Source organism: Mauremys reevesii, linkage group 1 (genome assembly GCF_016161935.1).
Source record: "Mauremys reevesii isolate NIE-2019 linkage group 1, ASM1616193v1, whole genome shotgun sequence".
Lineage (NCBI taxonomy): Eukaryota > Metazoa > Chordata > Testudines > Geoemydidae > Mauremys > Mauremys reevesii.
This window is the reverse complement of record NC_052623.1, coordinates 213,486,071-213,508,452: the sequence shown is the minus strand read 5'-3', so window position 1 is coordinate 213,508,452 and position 22,382 is coordinate 213,486,071. Positions and strand designations below refer to the sequence as shown.

The window sequence follows — 22,382 nt, the reverse complement described above, 5'->3', positions numbered from 1 at the left end:
AATCAACATGTGTTTATGGAAAATAGATCCAGTCTAAATAACTTGATATCTTTTTTGATGACATTACAAGTTTTGATGACATTACAAGGCTATAGTGTTGACATGATATAGTTACATATGACTTACATAAGACATGTGACATGGTCCCACACAACATTTTGATTAAAAAAACTAGAATGATATAAAATTAACATGGCACACTTTAAATGGATCAGTAACTTGATAACTGATAGGTGTCAAAATGTAATTTTAAGCAGGAAAAAGTCAATGAGTGGGTCCATTTTCAGTGGGGTCCCACAGGGATCAGTTCTTAGCCCTACACTATTTAATATTTTTGATAATGACCTGAAAGAAAACATAAAATCATCACTGATAAAGTTTGCAGATGCCATAAAAATTAGGGGAGTAGAATCATAGATTATTAGGGTTGGAAGGGACCTTAGGAAATCATCTAGTCCAACCCCCTGCTCAAAGCAGGACCAATCCCCAACTAAATCCCCAAATGGCCCTCTCATGGATTGAGCTCACAACCCTGGGTTTAGCAGACCAATGCTCAAACCACTGAGCTATCTATCCCCTCTCAGGGCAGTAAATGATGAAGACAACAATTCACTGAATTCAAAGTGATCTGGATGGCTTGGTAAACTGGGCACAAGCAAATAAGGCACAATCCCACAAATGAGGAAGAAGGCTGTGCTGGTTAAAAAATGAAGCTTATAGGGGAAGTGAAGACAGCTGTAAATGTATATATGGCCAGCAAAGTTAAGGACAATACGGAGGAGTTGTTTAGTATATTAGGAAGAAAAAGAATCCTAACAAAACCATTGGTTCATTACTAAATGGAAAGGGTAATCAGCAATAATGCAAAAAAAAGGCAGAAGTGCTCAATAAATATTTCTGCTATTTCTTTATATTTTTGGGTGGGAGGGGAAAACAATGATATAGGGGAAACAAATGAGGCCAGCACATCCCTCGGCCTGCGCCGCTTCCTGCAGCCTTCATTGGCCTGAAGCGGCAAACCTGCAGATGCGGCAAGTAGGTAAACTGGCCCGGCCCACCAGGGTGCTACCCTGGTGGGCCACGGGCCAAAGGTTGCCGATCCCTGGGTTAGGACATTGATCTTTAAGCATTTAAAATATTTTTTTGTCCGAGTTGTCAGTGACTTGGAAACAGGTAATGCCATTTTTGTATTGAGCACTACTCCCACTCCCCTTTAGCCCAATCGATCCTTTCTAAATAGGTTATGACCATTGATTTTAACATTCCAATCATGCAAATCATCCCACAAGGTTTCAGTAATACCAACTAGATAGAACTTATGCTCATAAATGAGCAATGCCAGTTTTTCTTGTGTTACCCAGACTCCCAGCACTGGTGAATAGGCAATTCAAGAATTTCTTCTCTTTTTGTCCTGCAATTCCTTCATTAATTTTGTTCTCAACATTTTAATTCTGTGCAAAACAAGTGCTCATATCTTCCCTCTTTTTACTCTCTCTTTTTGTTATTATTTTAATGTTCTCCTGACTACTCTAGCCAGCCTGTCCACAAAGAGATTGGATCCCCTTTACTGAGATGGAGGCCATCCAAACCATACACCTCCCCACACTCACAGGAGTTGGACAAATATTCTACAAGACCAAAACCCTCCAGCCTACATCACTTAGCCAGCAGTTCAATTCTGGAGTCTTCTGCCTTCTGTCTTCCTTCACTTGTGGGACAGGACCTCAGAGAAAACAGCTTGGACAGTCTTCTGCTTCAGCATGCTTCTGAGTTCTCTGAAGTCCCCTATTATCTGTGAGACATAACCATCTCCAATGGATTGTTTCCTGCAACTTAAGAAGCCTATCCAATCTTTGAGTGACATGTAATGTCTTGGCTCAGGAAAACAGCACACCATCCTGTTGTACACCTGTCTCTTGCAGAATAGTCTTTTGATTTTTCTGAGTATTGAATCCGCAACAAGGATTGTCTGTTTTCCTTGGATGACTGGGGAACTCTTTTTGGCCAAGCTTGATTTTCTTACAGGATGGGTTGCCATCCACAGGTGTGTTCCATACATCTCTCCAGTCCCTTGGACAAGCTGGATCTTGAGAGGCATCTTTCACAGATTCCACATTGAGAACCTGGGTATTGATTGGAAATGTCTTAGCTGTATGGAATTCCTCCCAGTCTTCTAATTTCTGGTGCCTACAGCCTGCCCATCCTCATCTGTGTTCAGCAATATAGAATACTGCCATGACCTCTTCTGGTTACAAACTTCCAGGCATCCTCTCTGACTTCCTCTCCCCACCCACCCCCTGACTCCTTGATGGCCAGCTCCTTTCTTTCTTGAATCTGGAGTACTGGTGTTTCCTGAATCTGGCTATCTAGGAACTCCTCAGCTTCTCTGATTCTCAATAGCATCTCTACTTGCCACTCCAGTCCAAGAATCTTTTTCTCCAGCACAGCCACCAACTTGCACTTCATGCACAGGAAGTTCCTTCTGGCTTCAGGCAGGAAAGGAAACATGGTACATCAACTGCACCACTGTTCCATCTCTGGTCATCTTGAAATTGCATATAGGAAGGAAAAGTCTCTCATATTCTCTTTCCATACTCCCTCCAAAACTCTCCTTCTAGTTGCCTCTGTTGGCAGTTCTCGAGTTTGCCTAGCAGAGACTTTTTATGCCAAGTCTCCCTGCTTAGCTCAGCTCAGCTCAAATCCACCCCCCTGTCACCTGATTAACTACGCAGAGACTTCAAACAGCAGAGCTCCAAGGGTCAGAGCTTTGCGGCCCTTACTGAGGCAACAACAAACAGACCTGTTTCAGCTGCTTCCTCAGGGGCCAGCAATGCAGAGAACAAATAGTCAAACAAACAACCCACAGATGGAACAAATGAACCACTCACTGTCTCACTGCCACAAGCACAGAGTCCATGGCCATGTCCTCTGAAACACTGCTATTACCTGCCTCTGTTCACAACTCTTGAATTCACCTTGCAAGTGATTTTTATACTGTCTACCTGCTTAGCTCAGCATTGCCTATGATCTAAGAACCCCTCAATGCCAACTGACAAAGAGGTCCCAATAATATCCTGATTCTGGTACGTACATCCTGGTTCACCAAAGAATGTCATGTAAGGTATCAAAGGAAATCCAGTGCCACACTGGTTGTGAATATCATGGTAAAAAGTATGTGCTGCTACTACGTAAGAAGGTATGCATATATACTGGAAATAAACCAGAGATGTTTATCCATCTGTCTGCTGAAATATAAATTAAGAATTATCTAGCTATCAGTCACTGGTCTCAGCTAAATGCAAATATAGGATTGTGAAATTTAACAGGAAAAGAAAAACAGTGGGAGGAAAAGAACCTTATCTGGGGTTGCACTTGACAGGTTACTGGACTATAACTAGGGGACAAGAAAAGCACCTTGTTATCCTGCACCTATAAAGTGAGATTACCTTCATGAAAATGGGATTTCAATCAGGCTTGGTTGAAAACTGCAAAGGACATTTGGGTGAGATAAACTTCTTTAAACAGAAGGTTAACTTGTTTAGTCTAGTCCTTAGGAACCATGTTACAGTTCTGTTTATATGTAACCCTTCTCTTTCCATTAGCCATACTCATGCGGTACTGGGTTTACGGTAACTTTGATGTCACCACAGACAGGGAAAGCCCCATTCTTTTTCATTACTGGCACTATTAAGATGCTCCATTCACTCCAGTTAGCCCTGGATATAATCCCAGAGTCTTGTAAGTGCTGAAATTCTAACTTTGCCTTTTGCTGTATTGCAAAAGGCACTGGAAGACATTTGCAAAATTTAGAAATTGCTCAAGCAAAGTTTTTTGCTTTCATGGGCTTTAAGTTTCTCATACCATCCTGAAAGATACCAGTTGTCGTGTACAAAAGTCTAGCTAATTTTTGTTTTGGGCTGGAATTCATTATTTTTTTAAACCTGAAGTCATTTTATACTTTACCAGTCTGGCTGAATCTCTCTCAGCTATTCTCTACCAAGTCCCAGCGTAGATTCTTGCATCTGCTGTTTAGTTATATGTTACCTTCATTGTAATAGCAACCAGGAGATTGAGGATTTTCCCTGTACATGTATTTAGTAGTACTCAGATTCTTCTGCAACTTCACCTCTTTAAGTAGCCTCTATAATCCTGTGTGAAATTACAGAAATACCATATCCTGTATCAAGCTCCATTTTAACGCTTAATCCTTCCATTTCTAAAGCAATCCGAATATCGCTTCACTTATTGTCTGAGATGACATAACAGTCAACTACAGTTGTAGAGATGAAATAATATTCTCACTTGAGTCTGTGTTGTCATCTGCAGGCTGATGAATTTGAAATCCTCTGGTATTGTCGTTGTGCTTTTTGCACTGACCTGAACATTTTCTGTGTGTGCTCCCAATTTGTTACCATTTCTGCAGGGTTTGTCCTTGAACCAACCATCATTTGCATTGTGAGACTGATTCCCTCAGTGAAAGCAGGCAGTGATGACATGTGGTGCCTTCTGCTTGACTACCAGTTTATTAGTTACAGATCACATGATGGTGTTGCAGCTTCCTGGAATCTTTAATAGCTATCTCCACTGATACAGCATTTTCTAATTCATGCTTTAGGGTCAAATCAATCCGTCAATAGCTGGTTTTGGATTGTTTCATTTTGCTTATGTCAAACCAACTGGTCCCTTAAGGCACCATTTCAATTCTCTCCGAACAGGCAGTGCTCTGTTAATTCCCTTAATCCAGTCACATATTCAGAAATTGTTTGATTTTCTTTTTGACTCCATTTAGGGATAGGCAATTTTCTAGAATTTCCACGTTCTCAGTAAATGTTTTCTCTTCTAGTTTAGTTAAGCTAAGCAGCATTAGCCCCATTACACTCAGTAAATCTCCTCCCTGTTTCTAATCATTTATGCTGTTAGTAATCATACACTCCTCCAGTTCCAGTCAGTATATATGAGACAGTAAAAATGTAAGGGTACAACGTCACTCAAACTTTGACCCCGTCCCCTAACCCTATAAAGCCCCACCTCTGCCCCATAAGAACCGCCCTGCCATTATATTACTTCCAGAGTCTGGAATATGGCCAGAAGCAAGGGGTATCAAATAACCCCTCTAAAAATTTCTCTCACCACCATCTACCAATCAGAGGGGATTTCAGCACCACAGATCCTTCCCAAGAGTGGAGAGGTCATGTGACCCATCTGGAACAGGGTCATGTGACCCCTCTAAGAACTTCTACCATTGTCCTTTACCAATTGGAGTGGGTTCCAGTGCCCCAGGACATCCCCAAGAGTGGGAGTGACCAATTAGGGAAAGTTCAGGGGTTGGGTGACCCATCCGGAAGAGGGTTGTGTGCTCCCTCTAAAACAGGGGTTCTCAAACTGTGGGTTGGACCTCCTCAAGGGGTCATAAGTTTCTTACATGGGGGGGTCATGAGCTGTCAGCCTCTAACCCAAACCCTGCTTTGCCTCCAGCATTTATAACGGTGCTAAATATATAAAAAGTGTTTTTAATTTATAAGGAGGGGTTGCACTCAGAGGCTTTCTATGTGGAAGTGGTCACCAGTACAAAAGTTTGAGAACCACTGCTCTAAGAACTCCTCCAACTACACTCTACCAATCAACACAGGTTCTAGCCCTGTAGGACATCCAGATGGGAACTGTGTACCAATCAGAATAGCTATAGCACAAGTTTGTAGCTGGAAACTCCACCATCTGGAGTTTAGTAAATGGCTGGTCAGCAGCACCATCCCTGGAAGCCCCTCACTGTGGTGAAGACGCCATATGTTTCAAGAACATATTTTCAGAAATTGTGGAAATGGTGAAAGGAAACAAGGCAGCCTTCATCACCCCTGTGAGAACTATGGCATTTACTTTAGCTTTGAGAGTGCTCGGTCACCTGCAAAGGAAGTGCAATATTAAAGACAGTTCTGAGGAGGAGAGAGTGGCCAAATGGAGCCCTGTAGCCCAGCCATTGCTGAATATGGCAGAACCTGACACCGAGATCCATGCGATCGTGAGCCAGACTGACTAGGGTGATGCCCATCCGATGTCTGAAACCGTGGGGGAAGGTGACAAGGCCTCTTCAGCGACACCATTGGATAAGGTGAACTGAGGAGATGTTGCTTAGGTAAATAGATTCTAAAAAGTGGAGGTCAAGGGGGGTGTAATGCAGTAGGATCTGACCTGAGGTTGTGTAAATCTAAAACAGGGGACTTACACCTGTTTCTGTTCTGAAAATTTTTCAACAGCTTGATGACACCTTTCTAGAGGCCCTGGAAGCCCTGAAGAATGTTGCATCAGAGAACAAAGATGAATCAGGGCAAACTTGTTGCTCAGCAGCAAGACAAATTGTTCAAGAGGACATCAACCATGAAGAGGATGACAGCTATCTGGCTTTATGGAAGGCACTAGGCATACAGCTAATGGCATCCATGGCACGTCGGGAGTGTAAAAGAATTAAGCAGTTTATTCTATACATTTCTGTTGATGCTGTCCTTAATTATTGTCTTAGGGAGAAGGTTTTTGAAGACTGTGAGGGCTGTGTTATAGATACATGAGGCCAATGGCATCATGACTGTGTCAACTAGACTTCAGAGGATATAAACTGCAAGCTCTGGGACCTCTGTGTTGACCTGTGTTTGGAAAGCTTATTAACCTATTAAACACAGTTATTGCCATAGGTTATGCAATGCAATGCCTGTGCTTAACCTAAGAAAATTTAGCACTAAGGGTGGTCTTGGTAAATGCGGTGCAAACTGCTAGAGACTCTGGCAGTATTTAAACAAAATTACTAAAGTGAAGGATATCCACTTATTACATTATACTGACCACCTGATCTGCACATCTGCTTAGGAAAAAGACTACTCTAAGAAATCTAAAAGGATTAAGTTAGAATGGTGATGGGACAAATGTGATATAAAATATAATAAAATGTGTCATCTGTAAATGAAAATATCTGTTGAAAAGGTATTTGATCATATCTGTGTTTCTGTTACAAAGCCTGTGTGAGGCCTTAAATGGGGGGTTTGAAGGATACCCAAAGGAGCTTTCAAGGGGGATTTTTTTTAAAAGGCGCTTCTGAGACCCCAGCTATTCTTTCTTTCTTTCTTTCTTTCTTTTTCTTTTTTTCAAGGCCTATTTTACAACAAAAAGATGGAATGTTCGTAGCCAATTCAGGTCGAAAAACCCACGGTGTTTAAAATAAAGCAAAAAACGATAATGTTTTATAGTTGTATATCTCAAACCATGTCTTGAGAACAAGACAGCTGACACAAATCCATCAGTATGACTAGGGGTTCTTGGTTTAATCAATCTATTTTTTTAAATTTCCTGGGGTGTGGTCTATTGCCTTCAGCAAATGTGTAAACAGATGCCTCAGATCCTTAGCATTACAGCAGAATAAAATATTATGGTTTGCAAAAGTATCAGTAAGCAGTGTTGATGAATATTCAGATTTGGGTAAACATAATGTTTTGTTCAGAGTTACCAACATTTCAGAGTTACAAACAACCTCCATTCCCAAGGTGTTTGTAACTCTGAGGTTCTACTGTAATACTTACGTAAAGACAGTTTATCACCCAGAGACATCAAAAGGGAATGTTCAGGGAGGGATGCATAAATTCCACATGTCTATTAGTTAAGAGCAGCAGTGATCAAAACAATCTGGTAACAGACATTGAAGTTTTGTTTGAAACAAAGCAATATATTGAAGCAGATATACTGGAGACAGAGAGGCCTGTATACTTTCCTGATGATACCATAGTCAGAATTATAGAGACACCGCAAACAGAGCCACTGAAGAACCAGGAATATGCTCTGACACCTTTAGCAACAATGACACCACAAAGCAGCAGAAGACCACAGAGACAGCATCAAGACAGCCCAATGCTCAGATACATCAAGTTAAACGACAAAGCAAAAAACATTGGTAAAAAGCAACAATGCAAACACACCTCCAGTTCTGCACTAAGCCCTGAAAAAACTGTGAGTGAAAACACAAACCCAGAGCATGTGCTTTTGGGGCTGTGAATAAAAAAACAAGGACTGAAAGTTCACACACTACCAAACTGTTTTCTTGTGAAATATCGGATACTGTGGGTGAAATATGGTCTCTCTTTAGGGTTAGTGACAAAGTTGTTAAAGCTCTTTGTGAAAATTATGGTTCTTTGAAGAGATGGGTGACAGATGGCTTTGTCTTGGGAGTTGCCACGGAGGATCTCCAGGGGGCAAAAGACATACATAAGGCTTTAAAAAATGTGAAAGTTTTTCAAGGGTTAACCTGTAGCTCTAAACAAACCTGCCTAGGCATGAGTAACAAGGTTGTGCAGAAAAAGGAGCATAAAAGGGGGCTGAATGCAAAAGGGACTGCACAGAGTTTGACAGGAGGCAATGTTAGGGTTAAGAACAGGGTTGCACAGTAGTTGCTGGGGAAACAAAGGGGGTGGGGCTCAGCATTTGGGGGATAAACAGACTGCTGCTAAATCGTTACATCCAGGGTTTTTGTAAAAAAAAATATTAAAAGGCAAAATAGGTGTTGAGGAGAAAACAAAAAAATAAAAAGGGAAGCCCCCAAGTGGAGACTCTCAAACTGACATGTCAGAGAATGAGGATGTGGGATCTGGCCCTTATGGCCTATGGGATGGTAGTGGCTCTCAGGGATAAATTACAAATGGCTACACTTGCTCAGCAAATGTACCTCAGGAAGGCCTAATTCTTTCTAGAAGCTTTTGAGGATGTTACCAAAATATCTTATGGGTACTGTGACAGACCCAGACTAGTTGGGTGCAGGAGTCTGGTAGAAGGCAAATATACTGGTCACTGGATGAGTAATTTTCTGCTCCCTGAGTCACCAGAGCAGGGACTGCCCCAGAGCAATCAAAAAGCTACTAGAATCAATTATGGCAGGTAGGCTAATCAGGACACCTGGTTTAAAAAGGACCTGCCATCAGTTAGTTAGTGGGGGTTCACAAGGATCAGGCAGTGAGCAGGGGTGCTGCTGGAGGACTGAGGGAGTATAAGTGTTATCAGGCTTCAGGAGGAAGGTCCTGTGGTGCGGATAAAGAAGGTTCTGAGGGGACAGGGTGACCAGTCAGCAAATGTGAAAAATTGGAATGCGGGTTGGGGGTAATAGGAGCCATTATGAGAAAAAGACCCCAAAATCAGGACTGTCCCTATAAAATTGGGACATCTGATCACTCTATGAGGGGAGGCCATGGGGAAGTAGCCCAGGGAGTGCTGCAGTCCACAGGGCCCTGGGCTGGAAACTGGTGTAGAGGGTGGGCCCGCGTTCCCCCCATCCTGCCCAACAACCTATCTGACACAGGAGGAGTTGACCTGGTCAGATCAGAAGGAAAGGTCTAATTTGGAAAGGGATCTGGCCTGTCCCTGACCCACTAGGTGGGACAACAGAGACTGTGGAGATTGTTCTCCATTTCCCCCATGCTGGCCAGCGATGAGGTTAGCTGAGTGAATGGCAGGTTTGAGCCTCTAGCACAAGTGGCCAAACTGAGGGCTGCCATGAACCTCTGAGGTGAGCAAATCCACCAGAAAGTGCAGGACCCACCAAGGCAGAGGAAGAACTTTGTCACAGTACCTAGTGGTAGATTTAAATGCCTCTACACCAGACGCTTATAGATTAGGAACTGGGCTTTTCCCTCACAATTAGCCAGTAGCTTATACTTTGAAAAGAACAACAGCTGGGTGTAAAGAGCAATGAATTATCATCAGGCCCCTTTTAACAACCAAGGTTGCTGACTGAAAACATGTCTAGCTACATGAAGAGACACCTGGCCCTTTTAAAATTACCTAGCAAATCACCACCACAGCAAAGGAAAGCTATCATGTGTTCAGCCTCTGATGATTTAATAGTGGCCATTTCAGAAATAGCAATCAGCAACTTAAAAAGAAACATCCCTTCGACACAAAATCAAGTGTGTGTGCAGAAAAAGAGACACAATTTTATCAAAACTCTGTGTAATAAAAGGTGTCAAGTATCAGAAGGGTAGCCGTGTTAGTCTGGTTCTGTAGAAGCAGCAAAGAATCCTGTGGCACCTTATAGACTAACAGATGTTTTGCAGCATGAGCTTTCGTGGGTGAATACCCACTTCTTTGCATCCGAAGAAGTGGGTATTCACCCACGAAAGCTCATGCTGCAAAACGTCTGTTAGTCTATAAGGCACCACAGGATTCTTTGCTGCTTGTAATAAAAGGGTCTCTTTTAAAAGAAAGAAGCATCTCGTAAAACATGCTGGGGCATATATTGGACCTCTGTTAAGTTTTGTTATCCCTCCGATAATGGGGTATAAGAACATAAGAACGGCCTTACTGGGTCAGACCAAAGGTCCATCTAGCCCAGTATCCTATCTTCTCACAGTGGCCAGTGCCAGGTGCCCCAGAGGGAATGAACAGAACAGGTAATCATCAAGTGATCCATCCCTGTCGCTCATTCCCAGCATCTGGCAAACAGAGGCTAGGGACACTATTCCTGCCCATTCTGCCTAATAGCCATTGGTGGACCTATCCTCCATGAATTTATCTTGTTATTTTTTTAAACCTTGTTATGGTCTCGGCCTTCACAACATCCTCTGGCAAGGAGTTCCACAGGTTGACTATGCATTGTATGAAGAAATACTTCCTTTTATTTGTTTTAAACCTGCTGCCTATTAATTTCATTTGGTGACCCCTAGTTCTTGTGGTGTTTACTACTTCTCATAAACACTTCCTTATCTACTTTCTCTACACCAATCATGATTTTATAGACCTCAATCATATCTCCCCTTAGTGTTCTCTTTTCCAAGCTGAAAAGTCCCAGTCTTATTTATCTCTCCTCATACAGAAGCCATTCCATACCCCTAATCATTTCTATTGCCTTCTTCTGAACCTTTTCCAATTCCAATATGTCTTTTTTGAGATGGGGCGACCACATCCCCACACAGTATTCAAGACGTGGGTGTACCATGGATTTCTATAAAGGCAACATGATCTTTTCTGTCCTATTATCTATCCCAGAGGTAGGCAACCTATGGCACGAGTGCCAAAGGTGCCATGTGAGCTGATTTTCAGTGGCACTCACACTGTCTGGGTCCTGGCCACCGGTCCCAGGGCCTCTGCTGCCACCCTGCGGTACCGTCCACTGGCCCCGCTCAGCCTGCTGCCAACCCCAGGTCACAGCCACCTGTTCTGGGGGCTCCACTGCTGGCCTGGGGTACTGGCCCCCTGCCAGCCGGGGTTCTGGCCGCCATCCCCCTCAGCCCGCTGCTGGGCCCAGGTCCCAGCCACTGGTTGGGGGGGCTCTGCTGCTGGCCTGGGGTACTGGCCGCTGGCCCCCTGCCAGCCGGGGGTCTGGCCGCCAGCCCTGCTCAGCCTTCTGGTGGCCCTGGGTCCCAGCCACAGATCCGGGGGGCACTACTGCGAGCCTGGGGTCCCAGCCCAGGGCTCTGCTCCTGGCCTCAGCTTGGGCTCCACAGCCGCCCCCAGCTGTGGCCCTCTAGCCCCAGCCTGGGGCAGTGAGGGGTGCAGACAGGGCCAAGAGGGGGCACAGCTCAGCATGGATTGCATGGAATCTTATTGCTGGCACGTGAAACCTTAAATTAGAGTGAATAAATGAAGCTTCAGCACACCACTTCTGAAAGTATCAGAGGGGTAGCCGTGTTAGTCTGGATCTGTAAAAGCAACAAAGAATCCTGTGGCACCTTATAGACTAACAGATGTATTGGAGCATGCATCCGAAGAAGTGGGTATTCACCCACGAAAGCTCATGCTCCAATACATCTGTTAGTCTATAAGGTGCCACAGGATTCTTTGTTGCTTTCACTTCTGAAAGGTTGCCGACCCCAATCTATCCCTTTCTTAATTATTTCCAACATTCTGTTCACTTTTTGACTGCCACTGCACATTGAGTGGATGTTTTCAGAGAACTATCCGCAATGACTCTAAGCTCTTTCTTGAGTGGTAACAGCTAATTTAGACCTCATCATTTTATATGTATAGTTGGGTTTATGTTTTCCAATGTGCATTACTTTGTATTTATCAACACTAAATTTTATCTGCCATTTTGTTGCCCAGTCACCCAGTTTTGAGAGAACATTTATAGCTCTTTGCAGTCTACCTGGGTCTTAACTATCTTTAGTAATTTTGTATCATCTGCAAATTTGTTGTGAGTTCAATCCTTGAGGGGGCCATTTAGGGATCCGGGGCAAAAATCTGTCTGGGGATGGTCCTCCTTTGAGCAGGGGGTTGGACTAGATGACCTCCTGAGGTCCCTTCCAACCCTGATATTCTATGATTCATCTGCATCGTTCATGAAGCAGAAGGAATCTTCATTCGGTGTGAATTTAATTTTTACATCCACACCATTCAACAGAAGTTTTCTTGAAAAACACAGGTTGCTGTGTAGATGACCCAACAACTCTATGTTTCTGCTCTGGGCCATCAGATTTACCTGCATTATTATTAACAAAATGGATGTTGGTTGAACAATTTGCTTTAAAGTTTGTTTAAAAAATCTTTTCCCCAATCAGTTTGTAACTTTTGAGGCATGTGACCTTTGCTGAAAATAGTTTTAAAGCCCTTTGATACTTGACCACCTGTCTTACCTTTCAGGCGTAAGGCCAAGGAGTATTTGGATTGAATGCCTATCGCTGTTGAGCATAAAAACACAGTTGCGTATGGAGACCTGAAGCATAACCACCAAATCTGCCTGCCACTGTGCAACCACATCTGAAACAATAGTCTTGTTTTATTTTAAAACATATTTTAAAACATGTTTTTTTAAACCTACTTTTACACTGTAAATGTAATATGATGTAACTACACAGGCACAGTGGGGTTCCAACAACCATGTTTACTAATTATATACTATATGCAAAGATATACCATAGGCAAGGATAGCAATGGGGAGATCCTGTCCAGTTTGGTCTCTATTCTATGGCTATACATGCACAGGCATGCTTTATACTGAAAGTAAGACTTACCTGCCATGCCTCAACCTTCTTAATGTCTGCACATGATCCATTGGTGAAGAGGCCTTTTCCAGGGGTACATGTGTATATATCCTGCAAAGCATGAGCAATGGAGTACACTGCCAAGTACACATTATAAGATATCCTCAGGTGTGTAAAGTCCATGTATGGCGTCTCTACATTGGTGATGTTCTCCTCCCCTGTGCATGGGGGTCGGAAGGCAGCTGTGCTATTTCCAACTCCACTTCCTTCTTCGTGGCCCTTGTGGAAAGAGGCTGAAGCTGGGTGATTCTTGGACCCTTCTGGGAGGTAGCAGTTAAAAGTCTCCTCCCAAAACTCCTTGGCAAAGCCATTGTTGGTAGATTTCTTGGGATGCACTTTCTGTAGAAACTCACGAAAGCCCGGGATCTGCCCTGCCTTCAATGCAAACCCAATGGTACCTCCAATGACATGGAAGAACTCTGGCATGGCTATCAGGGAAGAGCTGGCCCAAGCCTCACTTGCCAGCCAGATCTTGCCAGTTATGTTACGCCTGACTATCTCCTTGATGAGGGGTTCCAGGTCCGGTCCACTGGAGAAGACAACAATCACTTTAGCAGTGGAGTTCTGGATGACCTCCACCACTTGCTGGATCTCCTCCTCCACTGAGTACTGCGATATGAGCTCACTGAAATCAATGCAGATGTCCCTTTCCTCTGCCTCCTCCCGGAACTTCTCAATCCCTGGCCGACCATAGTCATCATCAGCTGCAATTGTTCCCACCCAGTTCCACCGGAAGTACTCAATTATATCTGCCATGGCAGTGGCCTGGTGCTCATCATTGGGGATTGTGCGGAGGAAAGACTTGAATTGGTTTTTGTTGCTCAAAAGTCGGCTGGATGAGGCATAACTGACCTGTAGGAAGACAAGGAGCAGGCAATATGGCTCATTAAGAAAACTGTGTGGAGATAAATTGCCTAGTCTTGTTTTAGGCTCACCATCTAGATGTGTAATCTGAGATGGCGATGCTCAGCCAGCCACTTACTCTTGGGCATTTACAGTGCCTGAAATTACATTTTCAGATGGAAACTGACATTTGGGTATGTTCTTGTGGTAATAAATGACTTGCAGAAACATGTGTGCTCAGTGTGTCCCAGAGCTAGATAAGTAGGGCAGACATATGTACACCTCATGGGTCAGAGATCTGGGGAAATGGGGCAGAAACACATAGACACACAGACTGGGGGAAATGGACAGAGATGTGTGCCACCGGTGGATCACACAAGCAAGCCTCTGCACTTCTTGCCAGATCTGGAAAAACAAGAACTTGTCATTAGAGTAAACTAAGAATGTATACATCATTTCAGATAAAATACAAATGGTCCCTCCCTGAATGTGGTATCTACAGACTTCCATTATCATCACAACCTCAACTACACCACTAGCCTCCTGAAGTCCTTCCCCCACTCCCTCCTCCTTGCATTCCATTACGCAGACTTAGCTATGAGCCAACAGATCTCCATGCGATACCGTTGCCAACTATTATTTCAGTCTAGGTGCAAGAGGTGTGTGAAAAAACAGAAATGATATGGACCTGTGGGTAGTATTAAATAGTTTATGTAAACTCAAAATATCCATGGTCAAACTCAAAAAATCAGCAGTGTGATAGTTAGTGAATCCATGGTCACGGTGCATTGAGTTTTGCAATTAAAGTGGAATTTCAATTTCTTTGTTAGGGCTGCAAACAAATGTTTTTTTCCTAACCAAATTTGTACCACTTACTTGTAGGGAATAGATTAAATCTTCTAGAAACTTAGAAGAAACAGCACTGACTAGTATAGGGATTTGAAAGAGTTAAAATTACTCCTCTGAAATTTCAGGACTGATGTTTAACTTTTCTGAGGACTCCTTCTAATGTACAAGTGGCTTTGCTTTAGCATTTCAGACATTGAAAGATGAAAAAAACACATAAAATCTGATTTTATTCATCTAAAAGAATTTAAGAACAAAAGCCCAGGTCCACAAAGGTGCATAAGCACCTAAAGGCCAGACTTAGTCAAATAAGACTGTGGTTTAGGATCCTAAATCCCAGTTTTAGGCTTCACTGTAATCCACAAAACTCCTGCCATATGCTGTAGGTGCCTAAGCTCATTCAGTGTCTAAGTTTTTGCGGTAAAAGTTCCTTAGGTGCCTGCCTCTGGACATGCCTCACTCAAGGTGTCCAGACACCAATCTCCTGCCTAAGCCCTAGAGCGATCCATGAACTGGGGAAAGATAGGCAGAGAAGCACCTATTTTGCATGTGGGGCCTGATCTGACAGGCATGCTCAGGGACCACCTACCAGATCAAAATTTGGTAGAAAAAGGGCATGAAGTGGTGGTGGTACCCACCTTATACTTTTTAGCCAAATGGTTAGAGTGCTCACCTGGGATGGGGGAGACCCAGGTTCAATTCCCCCATCCCTGCCTAACGGGGAGAAATGATTTGAACAGGGGTCTCTCACTGCTCAGGAGAGTGCACTAAACACTGAGATATTTTGAGGCAAGGGTTTTCTCAGTCTCTTCCGTTGAAGCTGTTCCATTGTGGATAAATATTTAGTCATTGGGCCAGAGAGAGAGAAAGAGAGTGACTCTGTAGCCTGGTAGCTAGGGCACTGAGCTGGGCGACCCTGTGTCCCCTGTTCCAATGACCCTCTAATTATTTATACACAGTGGAACAACTTCAACAGGAGAGACTGAGCAAGTCCCACATTAGAATATCCATACCTGAGCAGCTGGAGCATGCACCTGAGAGGTTCAAATTCTTTCTCCTCCTTAGGTAGAAAGGTGACCTGATCATGGGTCTTGAATATCTTAGGCGAGTGCTCTAACCATTGGACTAAAAGCTAGCAGGAGGGCACCTCCACAACCACTTGCTGTTTTGTGTGGCATGAGACAGGTGCCTAACTTGTATGACTCCAGGAGAGGGGCTCCTGATTGTAAATCACATGCAGAGATACAAACCTATCTCTGTGAAAGGGGCAGGCTTTGGATTCCCATTGGCTAGCTTAGGCAGCTCCCTGTGTAATGTGCTGGTTTTTGTGGATGACATTTGAAGATGCCTATTTCTCCCAATTCATTGCATAGGGAGCCTAGGTACCTACCCTGGCTTTGTGGCTCACAGTACTGTTCCTGTGATTTTTTTCTAGCACTATTGTTTCTTACTATTTCTTTTGCAAAAGCCAATAGATTAAAAAAATTCCTTATATTGATGTGTAAAATTTTGCATGCTAAAATGCTAGCATTTAAAATTTTAGATGTAAACTCTTCTGAGAGAGAAAAGAGAGAACCTGGCTAGCGAAAAATATTCCCAGCACTGCTCCTCCTCAGGTGCACAGAAAATTAGCACCTCTTCTGAAGACCTCAGGATGTGCCCAGTAGCAGGGCTCTCATCTCCATAACACCTTCTAAAGTGAGTAGGGAGCATAGGAGAGGAGTTCCATGCCTGCACACCTCATAAGGTACTCAGTAGCTGAGCTCTTTTTTCTGTTATTTTTAGGACTGCAGAACAAGAGTTGCCCTTCTGTTCACTTTTTAAGGTGCAAAGAAGGCGAGTTCCTCTGTGCAACTCCAAAGAGCTACAACTTATACCAGTGTAAATCAGGAACTGGTGTCAAATTGATGCAAGAGAAGGATCAGTTTCAACATGTTTATGTTTATTAAGTTGGCAGAGTGGAACTGATGTCTAATTATTCCTTAACTTTTTTTTAGGGTTTTTCTTTGTATTATGTGTTTTTTTTAATTAAAAATAATCTGAAGTTGCCAATTCTCTCTGCATAACATCTCTAAGATACAGCCTTCCTTATTCACACAAACAGCTAAGAGTCTTATCCAAGCTCTCTCATCTCATATACTGCAAATATCCTTCCCTCTGGCCTTGACAAAGCCAATCTTTCCCCACTCATATTCTGAATGTTCAGAATGCTGCTGCAAAGACCATTTTCCTAGCCTTTCCTTGCTTTGACCATATCACCCCTCACCTTTGCATCCCTCCACTAGCTCCCCTTTCTCTAGCCCATCAAACATGAGTTGCTTGTCTTCACTTCCAAGGGCCTTCGCAGCCTATTCCCCACCACCTATCATCCCTCATTCAGGATCAAGAAGTTGATTCCTGCCTCTGACAGGCCCTTAATGCCAGCCTCCACTGCCTACTTGTTAAATTTTCAAACAAACATCTTCATGCTTTCCCTCATGCTGCCCACACACTTGGGAGGTGCTCCGATTAACCATCCACAAAGCTGCTTAATTGTTTTCCTTCAAATCCCTCCGCAAAACTCTTCTGTGCTGTGATGCCTACAAAACACTTGTTAGACTGTTATTGCGGAGAGATCACTGCCTATCATGCTGACCAATACTGTCTCATTGTTTCCTGGTACTCCTCCATCAGTCTATATCCAGCTCTTGTCTCCTGTCTTATCCTCTGATTATAAGCTCCTTGGAGCAGAGGTGTCTTTTTGTTCTGTGTCTGTACAGCACCTAACACAATGGGATCCTGGTCCATGACTAGAGCTCCTAGGCATTAGGGTAATACAAATAATAATGGTCTTTCTACACAGGGACCCACAAGGGTGGGAGAGGTACAAGCATAACTGATGGATATAGAACGTCATAGTATGGACATTAGGAAAAACTTTTTCACTAGTAGGGTGGTGAAGCACTGGAATGGGTTACCTAGGGAGGTGGTGGAATCTCCTTCCTTAGAGGTTTTTAAGGTCAGGCTTGACAAAGCCCTGGCTGGGATGATTTAGTTGGGTTTGATCCTGCTTTGAGCAGGGGGTTGGACTAGATGACCTCCTGAGGTCCCTTCCAACCCTGAGATTCTATGATTCTATGAGCACTTGGCAAAGAGAAGGAGGCCCTATTTAGGAGTATAGTTCTGTTCTGTGCAGGGGACTGGTGACTGCCACACACAGGAAGGACTTGCAGTAGACAGAGGACAGGAAGGACTCCACCCAGCCTGAAATGCTGATGAACATCGGGGTCACAGAATGGGTGAGCTAAGCTCTGACTAGGGGAACCCTGTGTCTCAGGATTTTTGTTATTTTAAAAAATCTGTAACTGTCAAACGTCTTAAGAGTAAAGTCACTGTGATTAAAAAATGTCTTTGTTACACCTGGGTTCCTTACTTTCCTGTCGCATTGTCCCTGAAGGGATTAAATGAGTAAGCCAAAGAGTCCACAGACGAGAGGGCATATATAAGCAACTATGGGGGCAGGAGGACTGACTGGTTTCAGGTTATTGAGCAGCTGGACAACAGCATCCCAGAGAAGGGCTGCAGACAAGCGGCCTGAGCCTGGGAGTGTCCCCTAGAGTCTCAGAGCTAGAAACAGTGACTAGACTCTACACAAACTCCTTGGCTTAGAATCACTTGGGGTCCAATTACACCTCTACCCTAATGTAACGCTGTCCTCAGGAGCCAAAAAATCTTACCGCGTTCTATCGAATTTGCTTTGATCTGCCGGAGTGCGCAGCCCCGCTCCCCCAGAGCGCTGTTTTAATGCGTTATATCCAAATTCGTGTTATATCAGGTCGCGCTATATCAGGGTAGAGATGCACTTGATCCACTAGCAACAGGCTGGTAACTGTATAGTGGGGTTATGGGACCAGTTTGTAACAGCTGACATACACCACATTTTAGGTCAAACTATTTATTGACTGAAAAGTCATCTCTGAAGGAAGATCAGAGGGGCAAGAAGATATTTATATTTGTGCTAAAGTATTCAAGTGTAAATGTTATGCTAAAACTTTGTTGTAATGCACATATTACAAATCAAATTTTAATTCCATAAATGTTTGTAATGACAGCAGAGTTTGTAGAAGACACATGATGAGATTTAATAGCTTTTGTTTATTTAAGGCCTGGGTTAGTTTTTTGAATGACAATGAATTCCCACTGTTGATAACAATGAATGGTCATTGGGCCATAGAAAGAGAGGGAGAATGATTCTATCGAGTGTGTGGCGGTGGGCGGGCACTCACCTAGGATGTGGGAGACCCAGTTTCAAGTCCCTGATCCAATGACCATTTAATTATTTATAAACAGTGGAAAAGCTTCAACAGAACAGACTGAGGAAATCCCACACTAGACTGTGTGGCTCATGCACTTTCCTAATAGGTAAAAGACTCAAATCCAAATCCCTTTTCCTCATGGGGGGTGGGGGTGGAGATTGAAGCCAGGTCTCTCACATCCCAGAGCAGTGCCCTAACCACTGGTCTAAAAGTTATAAAGAAGGCACCTCCTGCTCCTCCATTCACTTTGTGAAGCTAGTCTTCCTTTGCTTCTGTTAAAACACCCAAAATTGAAAATTGAAAATTTTGAGCTGAATTGAAACAAAATATTTTGTTTGGACTCCATGCGAATTATTTTCCATGTTTTCAGCCAGCCAAAAATGATGAAAAATTTATTGTTTGGTTTGACTCAAAATGAACCTTTTTCTGATTTTTAAGAAATGCCAGTGAAACAAAAAATTCACCCAGCTCTAGCAACGAGCCAATTGTCTATAATGACTGGCAACTGTGAATGATTTATTTGAACTAAGGGTATTCAGGGGACTAAATCACTGAAGAGAATGCCAATGAGATATGTATCTGGTAATCATAGGTTCTGTCTAATCCAGATTGCTTGTGGCTGGAAGTTGTTGCCATCTGTTGGCTTCTTGGTGGCCTTAGGCTTTATGAAATGAGTTGGATGCACTTCAATCCAATTCCCAGCAGCACAAATGTTCATAGCACACAGAAAAATGCAATTTGTAGTAATTGACCTTCTTGTTGGCAGTCTCAACAGAGAGGTAAAGGAAAGAATGGACTGAACTCCTTTTGTGCTTCTAAAGGTGGTCCTGCTACGGAAAATTGGCAGAGAGTGGTAAATGGAAGCTTGCATTGCCATTGCCCAAGGCTGGACCTATTCAGTCAGAACACACAGACCTGGCAATTCTGCTAGATTTCCTAGCACATTTCACCAACAAAAATATTGAGTCCTCCATGACATAAAATATTTATGAAAGGAATAGGTTGTGTCACATCATATAAATCGACCAGGTTGTTTTGTTGTGTGTTGTTGTAAATGTCTGTGAGAGTCACATAAGGGTGCTGTCTATCTCACGGCACTTTCTGGGCCTATTTGTACTACAAGCCCTTACCAGGACAGCTCACAGTTAGGCCCTCCATGCTAAAACTGTTTTTGTCTGTAACGGAGAAAGGACTACAAGGAGCGAGGATCACATTAGGTTGTAATACTATTCCTGAACATGGCTCAGTAAGTTTGTTTTTTCTGTCCATACGACTAACAATTAGCTATTTTACAAAATAGTTTCACCTAACTTTGCCCTGGCCTGGTTAGACTAAAGAGTAGACAGGCCAGGCCCTAAGATCTAACCCACCTTGTAAGCTAAACAAGAGAAAAATATGCGGTACCTGAGGTATGTAAAAGAGTCCCAGCAGATTGGCCACTGCGGTGGAGATCCCAGAGCCGGTTGCCCCCACTACTGCAATGGTAGAAGGGATGTGGTCTGAGCAGTTGCAGAACTCATCCAGGTTCAGGGAGTCTATCTTGTTCTGGGCCACAAAACTCAGTGTGGCCTCCAGGGCTTTGGAGACAGTGTTGCAGGTATCAAATATCCTGTATCCCAAGGTCATGTTGGGAAGGAGAGTCGGGCTACTGTTTATTTCCTCTATGGCAAAGATCATAGCCTGCAACCACCGGAAACCTCGGAAATTATACCTACAAATGGGTGAGAAATAAAAATAAGAGAGAGTAGGAGGCAGAGAAAGAGAGGGGGAGACATTGTTTGGATGAGAGAGACAGTGAACAAGAGAGCATGTGAGCAAGAGAGAGATGGAGAGATTTTGTGTGTGTGAGAGAGAGAGAGAGAGAGAATTGGAGGTTTTAGATATGAAAATCAAAAGCACAGTATAGTGTGAAGAGCCCAGTCATACATCCTATTGTATTTAATAGAGAGTTTTACTATTGACTTCCGTCAGTGCAGGAAAAGGTCCCTGGAAAAGATGGACCTAAACTGCAAGATTTGGATCAAGACTTCAAACTCCCATATTTGGGAGTGGGTTGGATTTGAGGATCTGGTTCTCATCCAGAGCTGGCTGTGGATTTCTAACCCCCCACAGAGTCTAGGGAAGATGAAGGAGATCAGGTCTGGAGTGTTGGTTGGTATCTCTTGTACCTTGGAGACCTTACCAGATACAAAATAATTACCGTACTTAGTCCCCAGATCTAACTTGGATACGTATGGCCATTGCCCACTGTCAGAGGACAAGATACTGGCTTGATGGACCTTTGGTCTAATCCAGTATGGCTGTTCTTATGGTCTAATGTTAATTACGACCAGGCATTCACCTCACAAACACTGAATGGATGGCCCTTCACAACACCCATGCAAAAAAGGTCAGTATCAATATGCCTGTTTTACAAATGGAGAAACGGATGCTCAGAGAGGGGAAGTGACTTTCAAGTCTACAGAAAAAACAGGAATGGTGTGTAAATTTTCAATAGTGCCAAAGTGGGATTTATGCTCCTAAGTGTCTGACTTCTGAAAATGGGACATATGCTCCTAAATTATTTAGATGGTATTGAAAAATTTAACAAGAATACAGAAGACCTGGGTCCTAGTCCAGTGCTTTAACTACTGTCTTCCTCTGTTATAATGGTCAGGGCAGTTGCCTTATATAGGAGTTCAGAACCTTGCAAGTAGATCTTGGCAGGGAACTCTATGACTCATGGATGTTTAAGGACTGCCTCATAAGACTGCTGCTACCACTCTGCTCTGGAATGGCTAAGCCATATTTCAGGACTACTTTTCAGCTCTGGACTGAGCTTCCACAGTGACATACATTGACAATCAGAAATGGCCATCAGGGCACTAGGAATTTGGGTCTGGAGTGTCACCTCAGGGTGGGGTGAGCATTATCCCTGTGATGTGCTAAACTTTCTAATTGAAAACTTTAAGACATAAGAACAGCCATGCTTGGTCACACCAAACATCCATCTAACCCAGTATCCTGTCTTCCGACAGTGGCCAATGCCAGGTGCCCCAGAGGGAATGAACAGAACAGGTAATCATCAAGTGAGGGAGAATGATTCTATAGAGTGTGTGGTGGTGGGAGGGCACTCACCTAGGATGTGGGAGACCCAATTTCAAGTCCCTGATCCAATGACCATTTAATTATTTATAAACAGTGGAAAAGCTCATTCCCAGCTTCTGGCAAACAGAGGCTAGGGACACCATCCCTGCCCATCCTGGCTAATAGCAATTGATGGACCTATCCTCCATGAACATATCTAGTTCTTTTCTGAAGCTTGTTATAGTCTTGGCCTTCACAACATCCTCTGGCAAAGAGTTCCCTTTTAAATTACTTTTTAAAATTATTTTTTAAACGGGACTTTTCCAGA

The 22,382-nt window shown here is 43.4% G+C and overlaps 1 protein-coding gene across 5 annotated transcripts in view; it reads right to left on the bottom strand.

Annotated features, from left to right (window-relative positions):
* The window catches only part of CASR (calcium sensing receptor), a 181,711-nt gene that overhangs the window by 49,575 nt on the left and 109,754 nt on the right, over positions 1 to 22,382 (bottom strand). For all 5 annotated transcript variants that reach the window (XM_039504209.1, XM_039504222.1, XM_039504211.1 and 2 more), the window contains 2 exons: positions 20,393 to 20,699; positions 12,975 to 13,856 (listed from right to left, as the gene is read on the bottom strand). In XM_039504209.1, coding sequence (XP_039360143.1) covers positions 12,975 to 13,856; positions 20,393 to 20,699 — 1,189 coding nt within the window. The remainder of the gene's footprint in view (positions 1 to 12,974; positions 13,857 to 20,392; positions 20,700 to 22,382) is intronic.